The sequence below is a fragment of the Canis lupus genome, chromosome 1 (genome assembly GCF_011100685.1).
Source record: "Canis lupus familiaris isolate Mischka breed German Shepherd chromosome 1, alternate assembly UU_Cfam_GSD_1.0, whole genome shotgun sequence".
NCBI lineage: Eukaryota > Metazoa > Chordata > Mammalia > Carnivora > Canidae > Canis > Canis lupus.
In genome coordinates, this window is record NC_049222.1 from 110,195,660 (window position 1) to 110,220,696 (window position 25,037).

The 25,037-nt window shown below is 51.5% G+C and overlaps 1 protein-coding gene across 5 annotated transcripts in view; it reads right to left on the reverse strand.

Annotated features, from left to right (window-relative positions):
* HIF3A (hypoxia inducible factor 3 subunit alpha) overlaps positions 1-14,333 on the reverse strand; it is a 28,739-nt gene extending 14,406 nt beyond the window's left edge. The window contains exons 1-8 of one of the 5 annotated variants that reach the window (XM_038528509.1): positions 14,276-14,333; positions 9,162-9,352; positions 7,835-7,980; positions 6,460-6,544; positions 6,056-6,168; positions 5,697-5,905; positions 3,650-3,756; positions 3,291-3,438 (exon numbers count right to left, since the gene is read on the reverse strand). In XM_038528509.1, coding sequence (XP_038384437.1) covers positions 3,291-3,438; positions 3,650-3,756; positions 5,697-5,905; positions 6,056-6,168; positions 6,460-6,544; positions 7,835-7,980; positions 9,162-9,352; positions 14,276-14,301 — 1,025 coding nt within the window. In that variant the 5' untranslated portion in view covers positions 14,302-14,333. Of the gene's footprint in view, positions 1-3,290; positions 3,439-3,649; positions 3,757-5,696; positions 5,906-6,055; positions 6,169-6,459; positions 6,545-7,834; positions 7,981-9,161; positions 9,799-12,902; positions 13,054-14,275 lie in introns of those variants that run through there. The other 4 variants (XM_038528511.1, XM_038528510.1, XM_038528512.1 and 1 more) reach the window with 4 other exon arrangements.
* Positions 14,334-25,037: the final 10,704 nt, after the last annotated feature.

Here is a 25,037-nt window from a genome sequence, read left to right on the forward strand (position 1 = left end):
GGGCAGAAGGGCATTGTGCAGAAAATAATGTGCCACATTTACTTGTTGCCTTTAAGGATTTAATTTTTGTTGAATGCTTTTTATGATAATAGCTTTTAAAATAAAATTATGTGTGTCTTCCCAAGCTCTCTCTGTGGAAGGAGACAGAAAAAAAAAGAGTTGGCATTTAGCACAGCCTGGGTAGAGAGGGGAGACGGGTGGGGGCGGGGGTGACAAGGGACAGAGAAGGGGAGAATAAAAAGGCATAAGAACAAAATATTCTCTTTATATTTGCTTATAAACATATTCTTAGAAATGACTGATTAAGTATATATATTTAACATTCTTACATTACCAAATATGAAGAATTCAGAGGGATATATTTTAATGAATAAGATTTTATTTATGAAGTTTCTATTCATAGACATTTTTCATATTCAAGGGAATGGATTTATAAATATATCCTTCTTATGTCCCCCGTGCCTCCCTTCCCCCCAGTCTCTAGCTGCTCAGACAACCCAAATGTTCGCTGAGGGAACTGGCTTTTGGAGAATTGGTCTGGGGGCTGAAGACCAGACCCTTGTTTGCATCTCATTTGCATAACAATATGCAGGAGGGCCTGTGGGTGGTCCTCCCACCAGCTCTTTGAGAAGCTACAACCCCTTCCCCACCCTCACCAAATCCCTTCTGGGCTGGACACATCCCAATTTAGGCTGGACCAAAGCCACCCCATCCCCTTTGAAAAACACAAGCACGCACATGTCACACATGTACACACGCATGGTACACAGGAGAACAGCAATGCTCATATACCCCCAAGTGTATACACAGACAGATATGGATGCATAATCCATGCTCTCCACGCTCACACGTGTGCATATTCAGCACATGAAGTTCACTCATTCGTTCATTCCATAAACATTTCCTAGACAACTAGTACTGCCTGATGGCTAAGAGCAATGGCTCTGCAGGCAGTGGCCTGGGTTCAAATCCCTACCATGCCACTTTTGAGCTGTGTGACCTTGAGCATGCGGCTGAACCTCTCTGTGCCTCATTTTCCTTCCCTGTAAAGAGGCAATATAATAATACCTCCTCCCCAACTTGTTATGAGGCCTAAGTGGGCTAATGCACATCAAATGCATAGAACTATGCCTGACACATGGTGAGCTCTATGTAAGTATTTGCGATTATTGTTTATTGAACAACTACTAGGTGCCAGGCGCTGTTCTGGGTGCTGAAGATTCAGCAATGCCCGTGTAAATGAGTTTCTTTCCTTATAAAGCAATTGCTCACTGCAATGGATGGAGGCTCAGGTGTGGAAGGGAAGGGGTTCTTATATACAGAGTATTACCACCTGACACACAGATAGCCATGCAACTGCACACCACACAACAAGTACACAGAACAAGGGCAATTAACACCATATACTCCTTATTTCACTATCATTAAGTAAACTCCTATTCTTTCCTCACCCATTTCTGCCAGGCCTGCTCTTTGCTTAGAGTAAAGAAGACTGAAATCACATGGCCAGGCCATAGAAAAGCAAATCCTCACAATGAATAAAAGACATTTCCAGAAGGGGGGGGATAGGCCCCCTCTCATTTGCAGTGACAATGGCAATGGGAGGCCTCTTGCCACCTCTACAAGCTATTCAAAGACTCTGATTCGGAAAGGTGTTAAAATGAGAACCCCTAGATGATCAGTCTTGTTTTCTTGTGCAATACAAAGATTCATATGGATATTCCTGTTACTTGTTTTTTTTTTTTTTTTTTTTTTTTTTTTAAGTAAGTTCCATGCCCAACATGGAGCCCAATGCAGGGCTTGAACTCAGGACTGCAAGATGGAGAGCCGAGCTGAGATGAAGAGCTGGATGCTTAACCAACTGAGCCACGCAGACGCCTCTACCCATTTCTGTTTTCTAATAGAATCTGTCCTCGATCAGGGGTGCCTGGGTGGCTCAGTGGTTGAGCATCTGCCTTCAGCCCAGGTCATGATCCCGGGGCCCTGGAACTGAGTACTGCATTGGGCTTCCCGAAGAGCCTGCTTCTCCCTCTGCCTGTGCCTCAGCCTCTCTCTGTGTGTCTCTCATGAATAAATAAGTAAAATCTTAAACAAAGAAAGAATCTGTCCTTGATCAAAAAGACGTAAGAAAACTCCTAAGGCTTTAGAAATTGATACCATGTCCTGGAAGTTAATTTGCAAAGAAAAGCTGTAATTTTGTCTTCTGTGGTAATTTGCTGCCCTCGCCACAATGTTGTCATGGTAAAAACTTCTAATATGCTTAATGCAGTGGAGGAGAGCCTGTGATTTACCAGTGCACATCCATTAGAATGGTTAAAATTAAAAGAAGACAAAAACAGACAATACAAAATGCTGGCAGCCATGCAGAGGAACGGGAACCCTTGCAGGGCTGGTGGGAATGCAAAATGGTGCCGCCTTTTTGTAAAACGACCTGGTGGTTTCTTGTGAAGTTAAATATACACTGACCATATGACCCATCCACTCCATGCCTAGGTGTTTACCCAAGGGAAATGAAAACATGATCTCACAAAATCTTCTATGAGAATGTTTACAGTAGCTTTTTTCGTAATCACCCGAAATAGGAACCAGCCCAAATGTCCTCCAACTGGTGAATGGTAAACAAACTCTGGTCTGTTCATATTCATACCATAGAACACCACTCAGCATTAAAAAGGAGCGTCTCATACACACAACGGAGATGTTTTAAATATATTATGCTACGTGAAAGATGCCAGACTCAAAATGCTCCATACTGTAGGATTCCATGAACCTGACATTCTGGAAAAGGCAAAAGCCTAGGGTCAGAGAACAGCTCTTGGTGGCCAGGGGCTGGGGGGTGGGGTGGGATTCACTATGACAGAATGTTTTCGGGTGATTCTCTATACCTTGATTGTAGAAGCGATTCACAATCGCACATCTTTGTCAAAACTCAGAGAGCTGTATACCAAAAAGTGAATTCATTATATGTAAATTACACTTTAATTTTTTTAAAAGCCCCCACGATTCTGCTGTATTTCTTTTTTTTTCTGCTGTATTTCTCACTTTAAATTGAATATAGAGTCCTTTTCCATTTCAGTGAACAGTGCACACATGTGCATGGGTGTGCGCACACCCATGCATGTGTGTGTACATGCAGACACATCTGTGTGCATTTAGTCACACATGCTCTGCATACGTGCACATGTGAACACTCCCTCTCAGAGCTGGATGCACAACACACGCACGCTGTATGCACACACACCTATCCACACACACACAGATCAGACCCACACACGCCCCCTCACACTTACCTGATCAAGAAGTGGACGCAGACGATACTCTCAGAATGGGGACCCCGGCCCCCTGACACCACTGTGGCCTGAGTCTGGGTCCACAGATAGCCACCACTCCGGGCCAGGAAGCGATACTGCCCCGTTACTGCCTGGCCCTTGCTCAGCACTGGGGAAGGGGACGGGGAGGGGTCAGGGCCCCAGAAGGGACAAATGGGGCAAGAAGGTGCTAGGGGCAGGGGCTTGGGTATGGGGACCAGGAAAGAGAAGGTTCCTTGGGGTGTGGGGAGCAGGGAGCCGGGATCGGGTTTGGGGGTAAGGCTCTCTGGAGCATGGGGAGCTGGGGGGCTGGTTTCAGAGTGCCAGGAAGTCTCACGTACGGGTGTGGATGCTCTGGCCAACGGCGTCCGAGTCCAGAGCGTGAATGTACTCATAGGCAGAGCAGCCAATCAGGTCATCAGGGCTGTAGCCAGCGACCTCTGCGATCCTGGGGTGGGTGCAGTGGGGCCTGGTCAGTTCAACCGGCTGAGGTGGAGGGTGGGGCTAGGGGACATGGGGATGAAGCCGCCAGGACAGAGACAGATGGGGTTGTAACAGAGAGAAAGGGAGAGTAAGAAATAGAAAAGGGGTTATGATAGGCTGAATTAGTGGTCCCCAGAGAGGTCTGTCTCCTAATCCTGGGGACCTGTGACTACTGCAACCTCCCAGGCCAATGGGACCATGGGTGGCTGCTTAAGTGAAAGATCTTGAGATGCGGAGCTTTATCTAGATGAGCCAGGTGGGCCCAGTGTGGCGACAGGGGCCCTCACAAGAGGGATACAGAGAACAGGACTGTGCTGATGGAGGCGGAGGGCAGGGCCTTGTGTTTTGAAGATAGAGAAAGGGGTTCCAAACCAAGGAATGTAGGAAGATTCCAGAAAATTTTAAGGCAAGGAACCTTCAGAAGGAATGAGGCCTTTGGCTTTAGCTCCATAAACTCATTTCAGGGGCGCCGCACCTGGATGGCTCAGTCCACTAAGCATCTGCCTTCAGTTCAGATCATGATCCCAGGGTCCTGAGATCGAGCCCCACATCAGGCTCCCTCTCAGCAGGAAGCCTGCTTCCCCCTCTGCCTTCACTGCTCCCCCTGCTTGTGCTCTCTGGCTCTCTCTCAAATAAATAAGTAAAATCTTAAAAAAAAAAAAAAATCTAACTCATTTCAGGCTTCTGACCTCCAGAGGTCTGTGATGTTTTGAGCCACTTGGCTTATAGTGATTGCTACAGCTGCATGGAAGGAGAGGAATGGGGGTGGTGGGGATGGGAAGAGTAAAGAAGGGAAGAGAGAAAAGAAGCGGGGAAGAGAAAGGACAAAAGAAAACCACAAAATGAAAGATTGGAAAAACTGAATAAAATAGAAAGTAATAATGATGATAATGATTAAAAAATATTCTCGCAGCTCTTGGCTGGCTTAGTTGGTGGAGCATGCTTCATGGAGACTCTTGATCTCAGGGTCACAAGTTAAAGCCCCACTTAATGAAAAAAAGATTTAAAAAAAAAACACACTTTTAGGGGTGCCTGAGTGGCTCAGTGGTTGAGCATCTGCCTTTGCCTCAGGTCGTGATCCCGGGGTCCTGGGATCAAGTCCTGCATCAGACTCACTGCATGGAGCCTGCTTCTCCCTCTGCCTGTGTCTCAGCCTCTCTCTCTCTCTGTGTCTCACATGAATAAATAAAATCTTACAACACACACACACACACACACACACACACACATCTATAGCGCTCTGCACTGGGCAACCCACTGAGTGCTCAGAACAGCTGCTCTAAGGAGGTTCTGGTCTCTCACTCCACAGGAGAGACTGGAGAGCACAGCACAGAGAGGTGCCGGCGTGTAGTGAAGGGTACACAGCCAGGCTTTAAACCCAAGCCCGACAACGGAGCCCAGACTTGCCATTCCCAAGCAACTCCAGGACGGAGGGAAGGAAGGAAGATGCAGGAACAGGAAGAGCCAATGGGAGAGAGGGGAAGAGGGAATTCCGAAAAGGAGAGGAAGGAAAGGCTAGGGGGGTGGGTTAGGGCAGTGTGCTGAGTGCTGCCTTCCGTGTTGGGCACTGCGCTAACTGCTTCAAACAGACAGATTCATTTAGGGAAGGCGACAGAGGGACAGAGAGAGAGAGAGTAAGGAAGACTCAAAGAGCACAGAGAGAGAACACAAGGTAAAAAGACCCACAGAGAATTCAAGGACAGACAGCCACACAGAGACAGAGAGAGATAGCATTAGAGAGAGACAGAAGTGGATCAGATGGAGAACCAGGGGAGGGAGTGGGGAGGCAGGAAAAGGACCAGCGAGTGACTGGGGCAGAAAGGAAGAGGAGGAGCTGGGCCAGTGGAGGTTGGGGGGGGGCGTGGGGGGGAGTGGGGGTGGATGGGCCGTGGGACTCCTGCCCACCTCTCATCACAGTAAGTGAACTTCATGTCCAGGCTGTGGCGGCTGAGGAAGGCCCCCCGGCCTAGTGGGGGCTCCAAGCTGCCCGGGTGGGGGATGGCTTCACAGATGAGCACCAGGCATTGCAAAGGAGGCTCCAAGTTGGGGCTCCCCGCTGGGGAAGCCTGTGCAGGGGGCTTGTAGACCCTCATGTGTCCAGAGCAGTGCAGCACCTAGTTTGGGCGGGGACAAGGCGGTAATTCACGTGGGCCCGGGGCTCCCAATGGGGCTGGGAGGTATGTCTCTGTGGGCCCTCCCCTCCCTTCCCCCCAGAAGCTGAGAAGGAGAAACCCCTGACCCACCCCAGGCCAGGCCCTGCACACCTTCCAGGTGGCTGCCTTGAGGTTGAGGGTGCGCCCACGGTTGGTGAGAGTACTCTTCATGCGCAGGGAGAAGCAGCGCTCGGTGGGGACCTCCGGCTTCTTTTTGGATAGGCCTGGGGTGGTGGGCCACAGGGATGGGGATGAGCAGGTCACCAGGTGGCTCTGGACAGGGCCCAATTCCCTCCAAAATCCTGCTTACTAAAATCTCCCTGGCCTCAAAGGTCGCAGCCTCCAGCAAGGGCCCCCAGGAGTAGGGAATCCTCCCTCAGATACCCCAGGGCAGGGCTATGTCCCCCTCTTCCCATCTCCCTCAGTCCAGGCTTCCAGAGGAGGAGGGGATGTGCTGAGGGACCGGTGGAGCCTTGGCACCTATGACCAGGGTCAGAGGCCTCAGAGGAACTCACTCTGCCGCGGAGTCAGCGCATCCTGGAGCTCCTCTTGGTCGCAGGGATGGATGAAATCAAAGATACTGTGTCCGATGAGCTCAAGCTGCCGGGGCGGGGGGGGGAGTCGGGTGGATATAGGGGGTGTCTAGGAGGAAGAGCACTTTTACCAGGGCCTCTGACCCGCCCCCTCCTACCCATCCTCACCATCCCTGCCCAAATTCATGAGCCTGGATTACTTCACTAGTCCATTCATTCATTCATTCACTTGTCTTCATTCATTCACTCACACACTCACTGAGCAACCATCTCTTCGGCACCTGCTATAGCCAGGCCCTCTTCTAGATGGTAGGCAAAGCTGTGCCACACAGGCAAAATCCCTGCTTCTCAGAGCTTATTGGCTAGCGGGGCAGATGGTCCATAAGGAAACAAATACAACAAAACAACACAGATATAAAACAATATGGTAAGGAAATGAAGAAAACTAGTGTAAGGCCATGAAATGAGGGGATGCTATCTTAGAGGCCATGGTCAGAGTCCGTGTCTTGAGGTGATATTTACACAAACTGCTGAACCAAGCCAGTGAGGTGGTCATGTGGCTCTCTGCAGTGTTCTGGAAAGAGGGAACAGCAAGTGCAAAGAGGGAACAGCAGGTGCAAAGGTGCACCTCTCCACCTATGTCTCCTGCCTTCCCATCCCCAGGCCTCTGGGGATTCTTCTTCTCCCACCTAGGGCCCCACACCCCTCCCTGTGAATGGACCCTCTAGCCTCTAGTCTCTTCCCTCCAACTCCACCTCTGTGTGCACCACAAGGGAGATCTCCAAATCCTAAATCCGATTCTACCTCTCTCACAGTCTCTCCCCTGCTGAATATCCTTCCATGGCTCCCCAGTGCCCTGGCAATAAACCTGATTTGGCCCTAAGGCATCTAGCTCTGTTGACTTCTCTAAACTTTTTTCTCTCTCCTTTCCCACTGCACTCAGCACGTAGCCAGGACACACCTCTTTCTTTACCTCAAATTCTCTATTTTATCTCACCTCTGGGTCTTTGCATATTCTGTTCCCTCCACCATGAACACTGCCAGTCTTTGCTGTTCCCATCCATTCCCCATACCTTCTGACTGGCTAGAGGCCTTCAGGTTTCAGCTCAGATGTCTTCTTTCCCAGGAAGCCTTTGATTCCCCACTGAGGCTGGCTCAGGTAACCCCCTTCCCCCGAGGGGCCCCCTAGGCTGCCCCATCCCAGCCCTGGCCGTTCTGAATCTTCCTGTGTGATGACACATCTGACTCCCCTCTGTGCTGTGAGCCCTGTAAAGACAGGGCTCAGGCAGTCTCCATCGCCTCTGTAACCCAGCATCCCCTGCACAGGGCCAGGCACAAAGCTGGCAGCTCCTCTCACCTGACTGAGGCCCAGGTGTTTGCTGACATTCTCCGACAGGTAAGCCATGTCTCCCTCGGCAGTGAGCACCATGACGAAGCCCTCCAGGGCCTTCAGGTAGCAGGCATCCAGAGCTTCGCCCCCTGCTCCCACCTGGTTCCACTCCCCTGGTGTCCGGGCCAGGGTGGATGGGGTGTCTCTAGTCAGCCATGGATCCACCCTGGCTAGCCTCCCTCTGCCTTCCCTCATTTAGTAGAACTTATAGATGCCCCCAGGTGTGCAAGAACATATGCCAGTGGCTTGGGAATTCCAAGGAAGGCAGGGCCACCATGGATTATAATCGTAAGGGGACAGGGCTTCTCCAGGGCACAGAAGTCTAAGGAGGTGGGGGTCTCCCAGGAGAATAGAATTCAAGGGGGGTGGCCTCCTTGGATGGAGGGCAGACTTCTAAGAGGATGGGATTCCCAGGGGTCAAAATTTAAGGGGCTAGAAGGAGTCAGAATTCTAAGGGGGGGGGGGGCGGCAAGCCTCCCAGAGGTTCAGAATTTCAGAATTTTGGGGGCAGGACCTTGTAGATGGGCAAAATTCTAAGGAAGCAGGGACTCCCAGATGACAGAATAGTAAAGGGGCTGAGCCTCCCAGAGAAGGAAAATTCTATGGGGCAGGGAAGTCTCATGGGCAGAACCTGCCAGAAGATGGCTCCACATCCCTCATAAATAAAATCTTTTTCAGGGTCCTGGAGATTCCAAAGTGTGTGTGTGTGTGTGTGTGTGTGTGTGTATAAAAACCCCCAGCAGGATAGAACTCCAACGGTGTGGGAATTCAAGAGGATGGCTACTCAGGGGAGGGGCCATGGACCCAGGGAGCTTGGGAGGGGACTCTCTTAAGTAGTCATTAAAAGTTGGGCAGTGGGACGCCCGGGTGGCTCAGCGATTGAGCGCCTGCCTTCGGCTCAGGTCGTGATCCGGAGCCCTGGGATCGAGTCCCGCATCGGGCTCCCCGCGGGGACCCTGCCTCTCCCTCTGCCTATGTCTCTGCCTCTCTCTGTGTGTCTCTCATAAATAAATAGAATTAAAAAAAAAAAAAAGTTGGGCAGCTAAGCCTCCCAGGGATATTTATTGCAAGAAGGTCTCTCTCCCTGGGGACCAAACCCTGAGGGTTGAAGCGCTAAGGGAGCCGGCCGGCCTCCGGCCTCCTCCTAGTCCTTGGAAGTCTAACTCGAAAGAGGTGGGGCTTCCCCAGGGGGCGGGGCCTCGTCGGGCTGGCCCCCAGGGGAAGGGGCTCCGCCGGGAAGGCGGTAGGGGGCGGGGCCTTGCCAAGGTGGGACTTCCCGGGGGGCGGGGCTCACCTGCGGCGCAGAGGCGGTGCATGCGCAGGTAGCTGATGGTGAGGCGCATGATGGAGGCCTTGTCCAGGTGCGCGCTGACCCCGCGCGCGAAGGGCAGCGTGTGCGCCAGCTGGTACAGCACCTCGGTCTCCTGGCTGCGCCGGCTGCGGGCCGCATCCCGGGACTTCTCCTTGCGCAGCTCGGTGCTCGACCTGCGGGCGTCGGCAGCGTTCACTGGCGGCGCCCGCGGGGCGGAAGGAGCTGCGTGGGACATGCACGTGGGGCGCTGCCACATGGGGCCCGGGCTCGCGGACGGCAGGGCCGCCACCGCGCACGTCTCGCCGTGCGGCCCGGGCGAGTTTCCGGAGCTCTCTGGGCCCTGCTACGGTTATATTCTGGGGCAGCTCCTAGCCACGGTTTTATCTGTCCCCGAGCCTGCCCGGGCTGCCCCCAGCGGGGCCGCTGTCCCCTCCCTGACTTATCTGCTGTTTGTTCCCCGGGCTTGGGACGCCAGGGGACCAAGAGGCCTCCTGCTGGGAGGGGGCTGGCCGAGCTGGCCCCAAGCCAGGAAAGGGAGGGAACATGAAGATGTCAGCAGCCTCCGGGCCCCCTGCCCTGCAGCCTCCCAGAACCCCCTCTCTCCTGCCCTTTCCCCTCCTCAGCTGAGCTGAATCCTCAGAATCTTAGAACACAGATCTCAAAGTCCAACCACCCACCAACAAGGGCCCTGCCAATGTGACACAGCGAACCAACCCCAGTGTTCTGTGGAGCCAACAGCTAACCACTCACCCCTGCCCTTGAATCTGCTTCAAATGCCTGACTTCTACGTGTGGGGTTGGGAGAAGGATGGGTACGGTTTTGTCAGAAATATCTGTCACTTATCCAGCTTTTTGCCATCAGTTTCCTGTGCCAAGTGGGTAACTTACATTAACCCCCTTAGAGCTCAGACAACCCCAGAGAGAAGGTAGTAACGTTATCCCCATTGAACAGATGAGGAAACCAAGGCACAGAGAGGTTGCAGTGCTTGCCCCCTAAGGAGTGAAGTCAGATTTGAACAATTGTCTGCCTGAACTCTTCAGTTTTCTCTGTTCTGTGGTCCTGGGTGTATCTCCAGGTTAGTGCTTCTCACTGTCTTAAATGTCCAAGTCCAAACAACATGGTTTTTGATAAAAAAGAAAAAATTAGAGTACATTATATATAGTATAGTATGCGTTATCTTCTCCATATTAATAATATTGATAAAACCATTAACAAGCAGTTATGATTTGCTGAGCAGCACGTGCGTGTCTGGCACTAAGTACTCATTCAATCCCACCTTAAACTTCCATTTCACAAAAGGGACACAGAGGCTCTGAAAGGTAAAGTCCCTGGTCACAAAAAGTCACAAAGCTAGTAACTGGCAGAGCCGGGATCTGAACTCAGGGAGTGCGGTTCCAAAGCCTTCCATCTTCTTCTGATTCCTTCCTTGTGACCCACCCAGGAGAAGCAGAACTCTAGGAAGGGAGGCTGGCCCTTCCAAAAACCAGAGGCCACTCCTGGGCATGGTATCAACCTCGCTCGCACACAGCAGACCTGCAGCCCCACCCCCAGGCATGACGGAGAGGGGAGGGGACTGTCCTGTCAGGCCGCAGAGGGGAAAAAACTCAGTGCAACCACTGGGAGGCACAGGAGGGGGCAGGCTGGGTGGAACGGTGGAGGGAGCCAGTGATCACCCCCATCCCCTCCTCCCTGGCTGGTGGGAGGCAGGGGCCCCCAGTCCTGCTCTGCCCGGAGGACATTCCGTCCTGTCCTGTTCTGTTCTGTTCCAGCCCTGTTTGTCTTCCTGCCCAGAGGGTGGGGGTGGGCGGGCCTCACTGAGCTGGGGGCCCAGACAGAGGGAAGAGGGAGTGAGAACGGGAATGGGGGTGGGGCCGGCCCCCCACCTCCCTGGGCAGCTGGGCTCTGTAATCCTCTCCGTGGCTTCTCCCTCCATAGAAAGAGCCAGCTGGTGGCTGCAGCAGGACCCTCCTTCCAGCTCCCAGCCTGATCTCTGGATACTCTTCTGGCAGGAAGTGTGGGCCTCTGGCTGGCTTCAGAGACGCCTGGGTCTCTAGCCTTTCGTTCAACAGAGTAGGGACTAGTTCCTCTGGTTCAGGGTTCCAGTCTCACTCCACTACTTATTAGCTGTGTAACTTTGGGACAAATCACAGGGCTTCCCTTGAACATAGCACCACAACCCCACAGGGTTGTTTTAAAGATTAAAATGAATTTATATACGTCAAGGACTTAGAATAGGGCCTGGCAATTGATTAGTGTCACCGAGAAGGTTAAGCTTTTCATTATTCCTTCTTTGTCCACATCAGGAATGGAAGGCTCAGGAGTCTTTTGCTCCCTGGAGACCCCCGTGGGCTTTGGTGGTGACCCTGTGGCGTGGTGTGGGTGCAATTACACACACGACTTTCGCACAAGCGCCTTGGAAGTAGACCAAACCATCATGACAGTAAGAATAATGATCACTTTGCTGTACTGAGCACTCAAGGAGCTAGAAACCCCACCACCACCACCACCACCTTCAATCCTCTCAATAGCCCTCCGCAGCAGGGAAAGTGATCTCCCTTTCCCAGGGCCTGAACCTGAGGCTCAGAGCAATGGGATCACTGGCCCAAGTAACCCAAGTGGTAATTGGGGCCCTCCACCCCAGAACCACCCCATGTTCCAACCACACCCCAGTCCGACTGACTGTGTATCTACTTCTGCCCAGAACACTGCTACCAAGCTTATTGCACACCTGTGGGGTATCCTGCCCCAAAGATCAGTTCCCTCACTGCTCCTCGTCTTGGGTAAGGAGAGGTATGACCCCCATCTTCTAGGATATGTTACCGGGGCTTAGAGAGGCAGTCACTGGCACAAGGCCACACATCCAGGAAGCAGATGAGCTGGGATCTGAACCTGACTTTGCAGTCTGTGCTCTTAACTGCCATGCCTGGGTGGGCACGTCCACGCCAGGGGTCTCCACCCTGCCCCTCTTTGCCCGGTGGCCTCCATGCCTTTCCCTTGTCCCACCTCTGCTGCCTCCGGATTTCCCCAGCTGGCCAGTCTCCCCAGCTGGCCCCATGCCCAGCCCTGGTCCAGCCCCCTGGCACTCTGCCCAGCTTGGGACGTGCAGCTGGAACCCTGCCACCCTTCCTCTGTGTTCCAGCAGAGAACAGGGGGCGGGACCAGGGTCTGGAGGCCCCAGGGTGAGGCCTGGGAATGGGGGCTGGGGCGTGGTGCCCCCATTCCCCAACTAAGAGAGGGAGAAGCCCACCTCTGAAGAACCTGCCACCAGAGAGCAAAGGCATAGATAAAGTAGGAAGACCCTGAGCCACACTCGGGGCTGCTCTTGGCCCTCTCTCTTCTGACACTGAGCTGGATATTGGGGGGGGGGGGTGGTCATGAAAAAAGTGTAGAGGATCTAGGGGGCCTTAGGTTGTATCTGGGCATGGACCCCTCTTGGCACTGCGAGGCCAGAGGCAGGGTTTGGGTTTGAGAAAGGACTTGGGTGGGCTCAGTCAGGAGGAATCTCTCTGCCTCCACCTCTGCTCATTCCCAAGGATATGGTAATCCAGTGGGGTGCCTGTACCCAAAGTCCCATCTTCTCTGGGAACCCTCTGATCTGGGGGGCACCCGGGGCCCTTACACCCATCAGAGACCTTCTAAGAACATCCCTGCCCCGGGGTGGGATGGTAATATGCCTGAGCTGGAAGAAAGGAAGGGGGTGAGGAGGTATGGGGGCCCACTCACCATCACCCAGGCCCCCTTTGGCCCAAGTGCCATCCTAGGGGTGCAGGAGGGGACGGAGCGTGGCCGGGATCCGGGTGCGAGTTATGAGTGGGTGGTGCGCAGCACTGGGATGACACCACAGGAAAGGGTTGGCCTTGGTGGGGAAGGGGGAGCGCCCCAGCTCAGCCAGGAGGGGCCCCCACCCAGCCAGGAGGGGGCGCTGGGAGGGGCCGGGCTGAGGCTGGTCCAGAAGGAATGGGATGGAGTTCCTGCAGGCCGGGAGCCAGAGACTGGAATAGAACTGAAGGGGGGAACAGTGAGGCAGGGGTGGGGTGTGGGGGCTAAAAAACATGGTGTTGTGGACAGATCCAATCAGACCTGTGAAGCCAGGGAGGAGGGAAGGGGGTGAGGCTTACTGGATGCCTCAGATTGGACAAGGAAACCGAGGGCCTGCAGGATTTTCCGGGGCCCCACGAAAACATAGCCAGATAGACCCTCTGGCATCGGACCCAGAGCACTCAGCACATCTGCACCTGCTGGGCGGTGATCACAGAAACCTACCCTCTGGCCAGGAGGACCCAGCTGAACACTCTGGCAGGGGAGGTGCTCCCAGGAAGGCTTGCACTGAACCAGGCACAGCACCCTCCATGGGGGATTCCCCAAATAGGGCTTGGCTGGGGTGACCCTGTCCCCAGACCCAGGCCCTGAGTGGGGGTGGGGAGGGAGATAAGGGACTAGACTGTGGGAAGAGGGTCAGGCTGTTTCTCCGTTATTAAAAGAGGTGGCTCCACCTTTCAAAAGGGTACAAAAAGGTCCCTGGGAACGGTCCCAGGTAGCTTCTGAAAGGGGACCCCCTCTGCTTATGTCTAGGGAACCCAAGGTTTGAGAGATTGTCGGAGAGCATCCAATTATAGGGCATCTCTCTTCTCCCGAACTCAGCATCTGACTCCTCGTTCCAAGGGAGTCCCTGTATCTGGGAAGGCTTAGTTTGGGGGTATCCCATGAACCCTAGGATCCCAGGGGTCCGGGGGCAAGGAACAACCTCATTGCTGGGAATTCGGAGGCCAGTAGGTTCAGGATGTGGAAGGAGAATGCCGCCCGCTCCCGCAGAAGCCCGGGCACCCCCAATTCCGTGGGGACCCTGGAACCAGGAGGGAAAGCGAACCCGGAGCGGCAGGAAATTGGGGATCACCACCCTGAAGTCACTCCAGGCTAGAGGGGCGGGGCAATCCCCCTCCCCTGCAATCCGCAGGCTGGAGGGTGCGGCGGGGACGGGCCTCCAGCCGCGCGTCCTGGGGCGTCCTCGGCTGGACCCGCGCATCCCCCGCCCGGCTCAGGGGTCCCTGGAAGGAGAGCCCCCCGACTCCGAGCATTCCTGCCCCGAACCCCGGTACCTTGCGCGCTGGAGCCCCAGCGCCATGGCTCGCCGTCGCCGCTCCCGAGCCCTTCGAGGCCCCTAGCCCCCTCCCCTGCCCCGCGAGCCCCCTCCCCAGCCCCGCCCCCGCCGCGCCATTGGCTGCGCCGCGCCCGGCCCGCGGCTCCGGTTGGTCGGCGGGTGTGTCACTTCCGAGAAAGAGGCGGGACCAGAGGCGAGGACCTGGAGCTCCAGCGGTGGGGGGGCACCGCGGCGTCCGCCGCCCCCCAGCCACACCCCTCGCCGCGGACTTCCTCGCCCCCTGGCCCGGCCCCTCGCGCGGAGTTCCCGCACCAGCGCTCTCCCGAGCCCAGCCGGGCCGCCCTGACCCTTACCCCGCCGCCCCGGCCCAGCCCTCCATTCCCTGCCCCCGGTCGGGCCCCTCGGACCACCAGTCCCACGCCCTTCTAGTCGCACAGCTCTGCCTCCTCCGTCGCTTCCTGAGATCCCCCCGCTTCTCGCCACCCCCACCCCACCCCGGCTCTCCAATCCCTCCCCCTCTGTACCCCACCTTTCCCTCTCGGTCCCATCCCTGCAGCCAGTACTCCCACCTCACCCCGCTCCTGCTCCTCCAGCCTGGCACCCCCTGCACCCCAGCCCCACCTCCTTGCCTCCCTAACTCCCTTCTCAAGTTCCAACAGCTGAATGATTACGTTTATGTCAAGTAAATATGTCAAACCCAATCACACCCACTTTTGAAAAGAGCAGAGAAATGGTATCTTTCTACTAGGGAAGTAAGAAGAGAAAGGTACAAGGTCACCAAGGAGTGGCTAAAGCCTTAGGATTGGCTAGGGAACAGTGTGTGTGTGTGTGTGTGTGTGTGTGTGTGTGTGTAGGGAACGGTTTACTAATCCACAGGGCACCCTTCTTCTGGATGCAGCTTTGAACAGGGAAAAGAATAGTATAGCCAAAGTTTGTAGGATTTGCCTTCTCCAGTATCTCACTCATTTTTCTTATAGGGAACCACTTCTCTCTGTAATATTCTGTTGTCGTTTTTTTTAAGACTTTATTTATTCATTCATTCCCACTGAGCAGGGAGTCTGGTGCAGGACTCGATCCCAGGACTCCAGGATCATGACCTGAGCCAAAGGCAGACGCTCAACCACTGAGCCACCCAGGTGCCCCTGTTTTACTGTATTTAATTTAAATAGGGCTGACCATAACCCTCCCTGCACCAGCTCCAGGGACCTAGGATTCAAACCCAGCCAATCAGTTTATTCTGTTTCCCTGGTCACAGAGATTGGTTCAGGGAAGATGTGTGACCTAACCCAGCCCAGTAAGAACCATTTGCTGCAACTAAAGAAAAAAGATTCTTTATTTCTGCTAGAGTTGCCCAGCTGGTGGGAGGTGAGCCTGGAACTGATGGAAAGAAGAGGCTTTACAAGATAAAAGTCAATACAGAAGAAGGCAGAAATGAAATTTTGTGAAAGATAGTCCTGACATCAGCACTTGGGTACCTGGATCCAGCCATACCTAAACTCCAATTTAATATCAGAACCATTTTGGCTTTTCTTGGCTGTTGCTGTTGTTAAATAAATATTACTTTATTCATTTACTTTGTGCTTAGATTAGTATGAGTCGGGTTTCATCTGCTTTCACCCAAAAGAAAGAGTCTTGATTAAACAAAGGAAATATCTCCCAAGCTCCAGCATGAAGGCATGTGGAGTATGAGAAAACAAGAGGCCTAAATTAGACAGGGCTGCAGGGGAAGCAGTGTCCTACAGGAGGAAGCAGAGGCTATGCGAGTCATAGCAGAGAGCCAGTGTGAGCGTCCGAGGAAACCTGGCACGTGTTAAACACACATCAAAACGGAATTCACAAATATGTACGGATGCGCCGGGCATCTATGATCTGGGTTAGCATTAAACTTCACTCACTGGTTCCTGGCAGCTAAGGCAATAGGGGAAATGTGTTTGTTGAAACGGTTTCCAATTTTTGCTGAATGGGTAAGTTCTCGTCTGCCTCGAGAAACAAGGTTTGTTCCTGGAACTGAAGTTCAGCGGATACATTCTCGTTATTAAAATGTAGAGTGATCTGAGCCACCAAGGACTGTGGGAGCTCCGTGGAGGTGCCTCCTCACCCAGGCCGTCAAGGTTTCCTAGGGAGGAGACATCTGAATGAATAGGATGAACAGCAGAGAGGAAGGTAAAGGGAGGGCTAGGGGAAGGTACTCTGGACAGACGGAAGTGAATATAATGGTGTGGAGTCGAGAGAGCTTGGTACCGCGAGGGACCCAAGAAGTAGACTGCCTGTAACCTGGAGGGTAAAGAGAAGAGGTGAGAGGTGGTGGTGGAGTGGTGCGTGCAGGTGAAAGCCGTTAAGGAAGTTTGGGCGACCTCCTGAGGGCACTAGGGAGCTATGGCAGAGTCTTGAGCAGGACAGTCTTTTTTTTAAGATTTTATTTATTTATTCATGAGAGACAGATAGAGAGGCAGAGACACAGGCAGAGGGAGAAGCAGGCTCCATGCAGGGAGCCTGATGTGGGACTTGATCCCAGGACTCCAGGATCATGCCCTGAGCCAATGTCAGGCGCTAAATCGCTGAGCCACCAGGGATCCCCAATAAATAAAATATTTAAAAAACAAAACAAACCACCCCACGAAGAGATTTATTTTGCTCATGAACTGCCATCTAGGCAGGGCTCCACGCAGGCAGCTCATCTCCACCCTACTTGGCATCAGCAGGGACCACTCAAGGGCTGTGTGCTGGAGTGAGCTGCAGCTCCCCCGTTCACCTGCCTGGCACTTGTTGCTGCCATCAGCTGGCGCCTCAGCGGTGGGCTGCGGCTGGGACATCTCCATGCGACCTTGCCCCGTGGCTGCTTGGGCTTCCTCACATCATGGCAGCTGGGTCTCAAGGGAGAGGAAAAGTGAGTGAGGAAATAGGCAGGAGCTGTGTCTCCTTGATGACTGGGACCTGGAAGTCATGCTGTGTCACCCCCTGTTTTAAAAATTATGTATTTATTATAAATTTTTTTAGATTTTATTTATGTATTCATGAGAGACACGCAGAGAGAGGCAAAGACACAGGCAGAGGGAGAAGCAAGCTGCCTGTGGGGAACCTGATGCAGGACTCGATCCCAGGACCCCGGGATCACGACCTGAGCCAAAGGCAGACACTCAACCACTGAGCCCCAGGCGTCCTCCATCCCCCTTTCTCAAGTCAGACATGAGTCCTGTCTGGCTTCCACTTCCTGATGGGAATTGGCAAGCTCGTGCAATGAAGAGTGTGTGGGACTCGAAATACTACTGTGGCCGTATGGGGGAATATCTGCCACACTCCTCGCGAGACAGGATCTTGGAGCTCTGCCTAGGAGCAGCCCCGTGGGGTGGAGTCTTAAGTCTTGAGATTCTGGAGAAGGGACAGAGGGATCGTGTCCCCGGAACTGTGCACGCACCCAAATCTGGTATCCCTGGCCACTGTCGCCTGTACACCTGCTCAGACATTTCACCCCTAGTATTCACCTCCTTATGTTCACCGTCCCTGCTGCCAGAGACGGGAGGGAGTTGCTCCTAACCTCCTTACAGCTACCTCTTGTGATCTGATTCTATCTCCACTAGTCCTTCCCCGGACTCTGACACCTGATCATAGGGGTTTATAAAGGCCAGCTGGCATTCCTGGAACACTGCCAGGGGCAGAAAATCCCTCCATACTCAAGCCAAGACTAACCTGGAACTAGGTGATGGAAATAAACAGCATGGGCCATAACTATCATGCCCGGGTCCTGTGCCAAGCGCTGTACTAAGCCCTTGGCATTCCTGCTCTTACTAGAACATCACGCCAGCCCCATCAGGTGCGCTCCCTTTTTTTTTTTTTTTAAGATTTTATTTATTTATTCATGAGAATATACAGAAAAGAGAGAGAGGCAGAGAGAGAAGCAGACTCCACGCAGGAACCCGACGCAGGACTCGATCCTCGGTGTCCAGGATCATGCTCTGGGCTGAAGGTGGTGCTAAACCGCTGAGCCACCCAAGCTGCCGTTTTTTTGTTTTTTGTTGTTGTTGTTTTTTTTTAATTAATTAATTAATTTTTGCTCCCTTATTTCCCTGAAGTGTAGCATTGTGACCCAGGGGGCGCTGGAGCCCGCCGCCTGCTTGGGTTCAAATTCTGGATCCTTCTTTTGCAGCTATGGGACCTTGGGCAAGTATTTACTTCTCTGTGACTCAGAATCATTTCTGAAAACTGCATTTCATAAAATAAAACACACACACACACACACACACACACACACACACACACACAATCACCCGGGGTAGATTGGATTATTGTTTCCCCCTCTCTCCATTTCCTCCTTGTTCTAGAACCGCACAACCACGACTTCACTATGTGCCCGTGGAGGCCCTCCTGAATAAATCAGATACAGTCCCAGGCCCAATTGGTCACGTGACATCGTTCGGCCAACGAGAGGGGGACAGACGCTGCTGTCATCACACACACACACACACACACACACACACACACACACACACACACGCCAAAGACTCCACCAAACTTGATGATGTGCCTCCTGGAGGGAGGACAAGCAGCATCAGTGAAATACTTTCACCAAAGTAACAGGACTGAATCTCGCAAAGTTTCCGGACGTCACTATCCATTTACAGTGGACAGAAGAACACATGAAACACACTATGAAGAAACAATCAGCCAGATAGATGTAGACTGTGGGAAACCCTAGACCAGCACTGTCCAATAGAACTTTCTGTGGTGATGGAAATGTTCTATATCTGTGTTGCCCAGTATGGTAGCCACTGGCCCTATGTGACTCCTGAGCCCTTGAAATGTGTGTAGGGTGACTGAGGAATGAATTCTTTATTTTTAGCTTCTGGGGTTGCTCCTTTTCTTTCTTTTTCTTTAGGATTTATTTATTTATTCTAGAAAGAGAGGCGAGGGGAGAGCACAAGCGAGTGCAGTGAGGGGCAAAGGGAGAGAAGTCCCCAGGCAGATGCCTCGCTGAGCGGAGAGCCCCATGCCAGGCTCGATCTCACAACCCTGAGATCAGAACCTTGAGATCATGACCTGAGCCGAAAGCAAGAGTCAGACATTCATCCGACTGAGCCACGCAAGTGCCCCAGTATAGCTCTTTCTTTTTTCTTTATTGAGGAAGTGAAATTTACATAACATAAAATAAACCGTTTTAAAGTGTATAATTCGGGGGGGCCTGGGTGGCTCAGTGGTTGAATATCTGCCTTTGGCTCAGGTTGTGATCCCGGGGTCCAGGGTGCGAGTCCCCCATCGGGCTCTCTGCAGGGAGCCTGCTTCTCCCTCTGCCTGTGTCTCTGCCTCTCTCTCTGTGTTTCTCATGAATAGATAAATAAAATCTTTTTGAAAAATAAAGTGTATAATTCAGTGGCCTTTAGTACATTCACGATGGTGTGCATCCATTACCTGTGCCCAGTCCCAAAGCCTTTTCATCACCCCAAAAGAAAACCTGGCACTCTCATCCAGCCTCTGGCAACCACCATCCTACATTTGTCTCTGTGGATTTACGTACTTTAAACATTTCATATAAATGGAATCGTACAACATGTGGCCTTTTGTGTCTGGCTTCTTTCACTTCGCACAATGTTTGCAAGGTTCAGGCGGTAACCCACGGTGCAGCTTGTATCCCCACTTCATTTCTTTGCATGGGTGTTATTGCATTACCCCACTGGATGGCTATCCCACCTTTTGCTTATCCATTCATCAGCTGATAGACATTTGGGTTTGCTTCTATTTTGTGGTTGTTACAAACGATGCCGCTGTGAACATTCATGGGCAAGTATTGTTTGAACACCTGTTTTCAATTCTTTTGGGGTATATGCCTAGAAGGTGGAATTGCTGGTAAATCTAAGTTTTTGAGAAACTGCCAAATGGTTTTCCACCACGGCTATGCCACTTTATAATCCCACTAGCAATGAACAAGGGTTCCAACATGTCCACATCCTCACTAGCATAAGGGCTGTGGACCCATGATGATAGGGGAGGGAGAAGGAACCCCTCTTCTGCCTAATGGTTAATTGTCACTAGACACCCCCCCACACACACACACACATGCACACACGCACAGGGCCAGGTGTTCTTGGATTAAATTGCGATTAAACTGTGTCTACCTCTTTTCTTCTCTGAATTGATGATAGGGGACTGCCTTCTGTTCTTTTAGCCTGCTGAGTGCCTGCCCTGGAAGGACGGCAATGTATCTCAAGAATTGGGGAAGAGGACTGTCCCATCACAATTGGAACAAGCCAGTGGTTAAGAACACTGGGTTTGGAGTTTAAGAGGCCTGGGTCAAATCCAGGGTCTGTCTGCTTTTTTTTTGAGAGAGAGAGAAGGAAAGAGAGTGAGAGCAGAGAGGGGCAGACAGAGTGGGAGAGAGAATCCCAAGCAGGCTCCATGCCCAGCCAAGCCTGATGTGGGGCTCAATCTCATGACCCTGAGATCATGACCTGAGCTGGAATCAAGGGTCAGATGCTTACCCAACTGAGTCACCCAGGTGCCCCAAAGTTACACAGTGTCTTGATGACTCAGTTTTCCTCATCTGTATGGTGGGGATATAATAGTCCCTACGTCTCTGAGACTGGAGAGGATTTATTTATTTATTTATTTATTTTATGTTTTTTTTTTTATTGGTGTTCAATTTAATAACATACAGAATAATACCCAGTGCCCGTCACCCATTCACTCCCACCCCCCCTGGAGAGGATTTAATGAGAGCAGGGTCATCCACGGTAAGCTCACAGGATCATGTGCCATTCACTAGCTCATTCCTTTTGTTTTCTTTTTATTATATATATATATATATATATATATATATATATATATATATATATAGAGAGAGAGAGAGAGAGAGAGAGAGAGAGAAGCAGAGACACAGGCAGAGGGAGGAGCAGGCTCCATGCCGGGAGCCCGACGCAGGACTCAATCCCGGGAATCCAGCCACCCAGGGATCCCCTCACTTGTGCATTCCTTCGAGCGTTTATGATGCATCTATTCTCTGCCTGATGGAGGGGACATAGACTTTCACCAGAACTGCCTCTGCTGGCCAAGGGGCTCCAGCCTGAAGGGTGGACGGAAAAGGCTCAGACAGGCACTTTCCCTATCCACGTGTCCACATGTATATATGTCATGTGCGTGTCAATGTCACACATGTGGCTGTCACAAAACAGGCTGCTGTTAAGGTGTTTCAGTATCAACCCATGTGGATTCTGACACATACACGTGTCATACCATAAGCCTGAGATCTGTATCTTAGCCTTCGGCACACAGTGATATTAGCGTGCTTGTTGATGTTGGCACATGGATGCATGTTGGCACCAGTGCATATCTGGGTTCTGCAAATAAGGGCACCGGTCATAAATAAAACAGGCGAAAGCTCAGTCATGTCCATGATCGCAGGTGTGTGAAGGTCTCACGCATGTCATAGCTCCCTGTACAGACGTTGGTGTATATGTTTGTGTTGGCACAAGTACGTGCCCCGGACAGTGAAGATGATGGAGTGGATGCTGTGGCCCAAGTCCCCTGGTGCCCCCTGCAAGAGAATCTCTCACTAGACTCTGGGAAGCCAGGGAGTCTCAGAGCCCTGAGCCCCTGTCTCACCTGCTCATGCCTCTTAGAGCTCAGTGAGCAGCCTCAGCAGCCAGGGTGTCCCCAGGAGGTGTATGTAAATAAGGTTTCTGGCAACTGGTGGCTGGGGTCCCTGGGTTTCCTGGGTCCTGCAGGAGTCTGCTTACTGTCAGAGGCTACAGCAACTCCCGTTTTATATCCAAACAGCAAGAATTCTGCACTATTTTAATCTGCTCTGAATTTTCCAGAAAAGTAAGTCCATGTGAATCAAGGGAAGATCATACTCTGTTTGGGGCAGACGTTGGGAGTGTTCACCATTTCAGAGAATCCGAATCCTATCATCGACGTCTCTCTCATCGTGGTATTTGAATCCCAGCCGATCTAGCTGGCCTTTCTGCTTTGGCTTCTCCTGTAGTCCACATGGACACATCAATGTTCTTAGTTAGCCCTTATTCCAGAATGTCAACAAGGGCAGCCCAGGTGGCTCAGAGTAGCGCCGCCTTCAGCCCAGGGCGTGATCCTGGAGACCCGGGATCGAGTCCCACGTCGGGGTCCCTGAGTGGAGCCTGCTTCTCCCTCTGCCTGTGTCTCTGCCTCTCTCTCTCTCTCTCTCTTTCTCTCTCTCTCTGTGTCTCTCATGAATAAATAAATAAAATCTTCAAAATATTGTCAACGATAAAGAAAAATAGACATTGATTGAATCTTGTCTTACTTTAAATCTAAACATACAATTCACCCAAAGCAGGAACATCTGGCTCGGTTATATCTGTGAGCACTGACCTAACGGAGCACTTCATATTCCTCATAAATTACAGGCTCTCCATCAGCCACTCATAATTCCAAAATCCAAATAACTCTGAAAAGGAAAGAGTGTTGTCTAATTTGATGACAAAGCCTGGCCTGACACAGGCTATTCTTGATCATCTGTATTCAGCCCACTTTGATGTGAAGAGCCCGCATTTCCCTGCATTACTATTGAGATGTTAGATTTCCAGAGCCACCCTGACCCTAGCTGGGCTGTTACAGCCTAGGTGCCATGGACGCGTGTCACTTTTCCAAGATCTAACCACCTCCTCGATTCTTAAACTCGTGTGTCTGGTGAAGGACAGCAGATTGTATTTTTTCCTTTGTTTCTTCTCTATATTACAGACAACGTATCACAGTGAATTTCAGTTAGAGATTTTAGGCGCGGGTAAGGTGTGCTGTGTACGAATTTTGTTTCATGATAACAAAAGGGTATTATAAAATATCTTTTTTTTTTTTTTTTTTTTTTTAAAGAGGGGTATTGGATTGAACGGAGTTGAGAACTGAAATTCGAAGCCCGTGGTTCCCGAAGTGTGTGGTCTGCAGACCCTGGGGGTCTCTAAGATCCATTCATGGGATCCACAGGATCAAAACGATTCTCATAATAAATCTAAGATGTTATTTGCCCATTATTTTTCCCAGGGCACAGTGAAGCTTTCCAGAGGCTATGTGATATGTGATGGTGTCACTGCTCTGATAACACGTAATGGGTTTATTATTGCTATTTCAAAATGAATAAATAAATCTTTAAAAATTTTGCTTAGGGCAGCCCCGGTGGCACAGTGGTTTGGTGCTGCCTGCAGCTTGGGGTGTGATTGATCCTGGAGCCCTGGGATCGAGTTCCATGTCGGGCTTCCTGTGTGGAACCTGCTTCTCCCTCCGCCCATGTCTCTGCCTCTCTCTCTCTGAATAAATAAATAAATCTTTTTAAAAAAATTTGCTTAAATTGACGTAAGGTAAGTATGGCTAGCTATCCAGGGCTGCTGGTGCCAGCCCCTACTGACACACAGATCCAACTGTTACATTTTCAGGATCATCTGAGCCAGTTGTTAAAACTTTGGTGGCTTGAAATGGGCCATGGGGGGAGTACTTACACCACGGAAACACCACATCACGGGGTTACTTTTCCTTCAGGCAGCTGGTTCACCAGCACACCACACCGTATACAGCCTGCACAAACAGAAACTCTCTGGGGGTCCTCAATAGTTATTAAGGGTGTAAAGAAGTTCAGGACCACTTGTCTAGCTAAACAAAACCAGTAGAGCCCTAACCTAACCTGAGGTGCCCTCTGGTGGTAAAAATTAGGGTGGTTATGATGATCTACATACTCAAGCATCCACATCTGGGGCGGGTGTGGGGTGTTTGTGTGGTTATGAAGAAATGGCAACACAGAGAGGTCCCATCAGTTAAATATTTTTGGTGGCTTGATTTTACTTTTTTTAAAGGATTTTTTTTTTAAAGTAATCTCTAAAAAAAATAAAATAAAATAAAATAAAATAAATAAATAAATAAAAATAAAAGTAATCTCTACCAACATGGGGCTCGAACTCACAACCCCGAGATCAAGAGTCCCACACCCCACCAATTGAGCCAGCCAGGCACCCCTTGATTTTACATTTTAATTATTGATTCGTTCAAAGATGACATGCCAGGGACTGTTAACAAGCTATTTCACATCACACAACTTGATCCTCACATCTATCCTATGAGTAAATATCATTACCTCACTTTTGTGTCCTGAGCCATTTGGGGGTAAGTGGCCAGTGTCATGCCTCATCACCTCACCTCTGAATCTCTGGTGCGTAAGTGCTGGAAACAAAGGCCCCCTCCTCCCTATGTATGCTTGTGACTTCTCTTCTACCTTTTAGGCCGCTCAAATCTCTTTTCACCCTGATCTTGCACGTGCCTCTCTTTCTCTCAACCTGTCCAGCACAAAACTGGGGTCCTTGTTCTCGCCTTTGGAACAAGTCAGGACAGAACAGTCTGATTTAAATCACTCAAGAGGGAGGCAGCTGTTAGAAACTTTGAACTCAGGGTGCCTGGGTGGCTCAGTCAGATAAGCGTCTGCCTTTGGCTCAGGTCATGATCCCGGGGAACTGGGATCCAGCCCTCCGGCTCCCTGCTCAGCGGGGAGTCTGCTTCTCCTTCCCCCTGCTTGTGTTCATGCTATCTCCCCCTCTCTCTCTCTCTCTCTCTCTCTCTCTCTCTCTGTGTGTGTGTGTGTGTGTGTGTGTGTGTAAAATAAATAAATAAAATCCTAAAAAAGAAAAGAAGAGAAACTTTGAACCTGCCCGGGGCAATCATCTGTGTGTCCCTCCCGCTCGGCAAACCTCACTGTCGACTAGGACCTCATGGATCTGTCTCTGGGTGGGCCTGGGAGGCTTCCCCTCCCTGGCCCT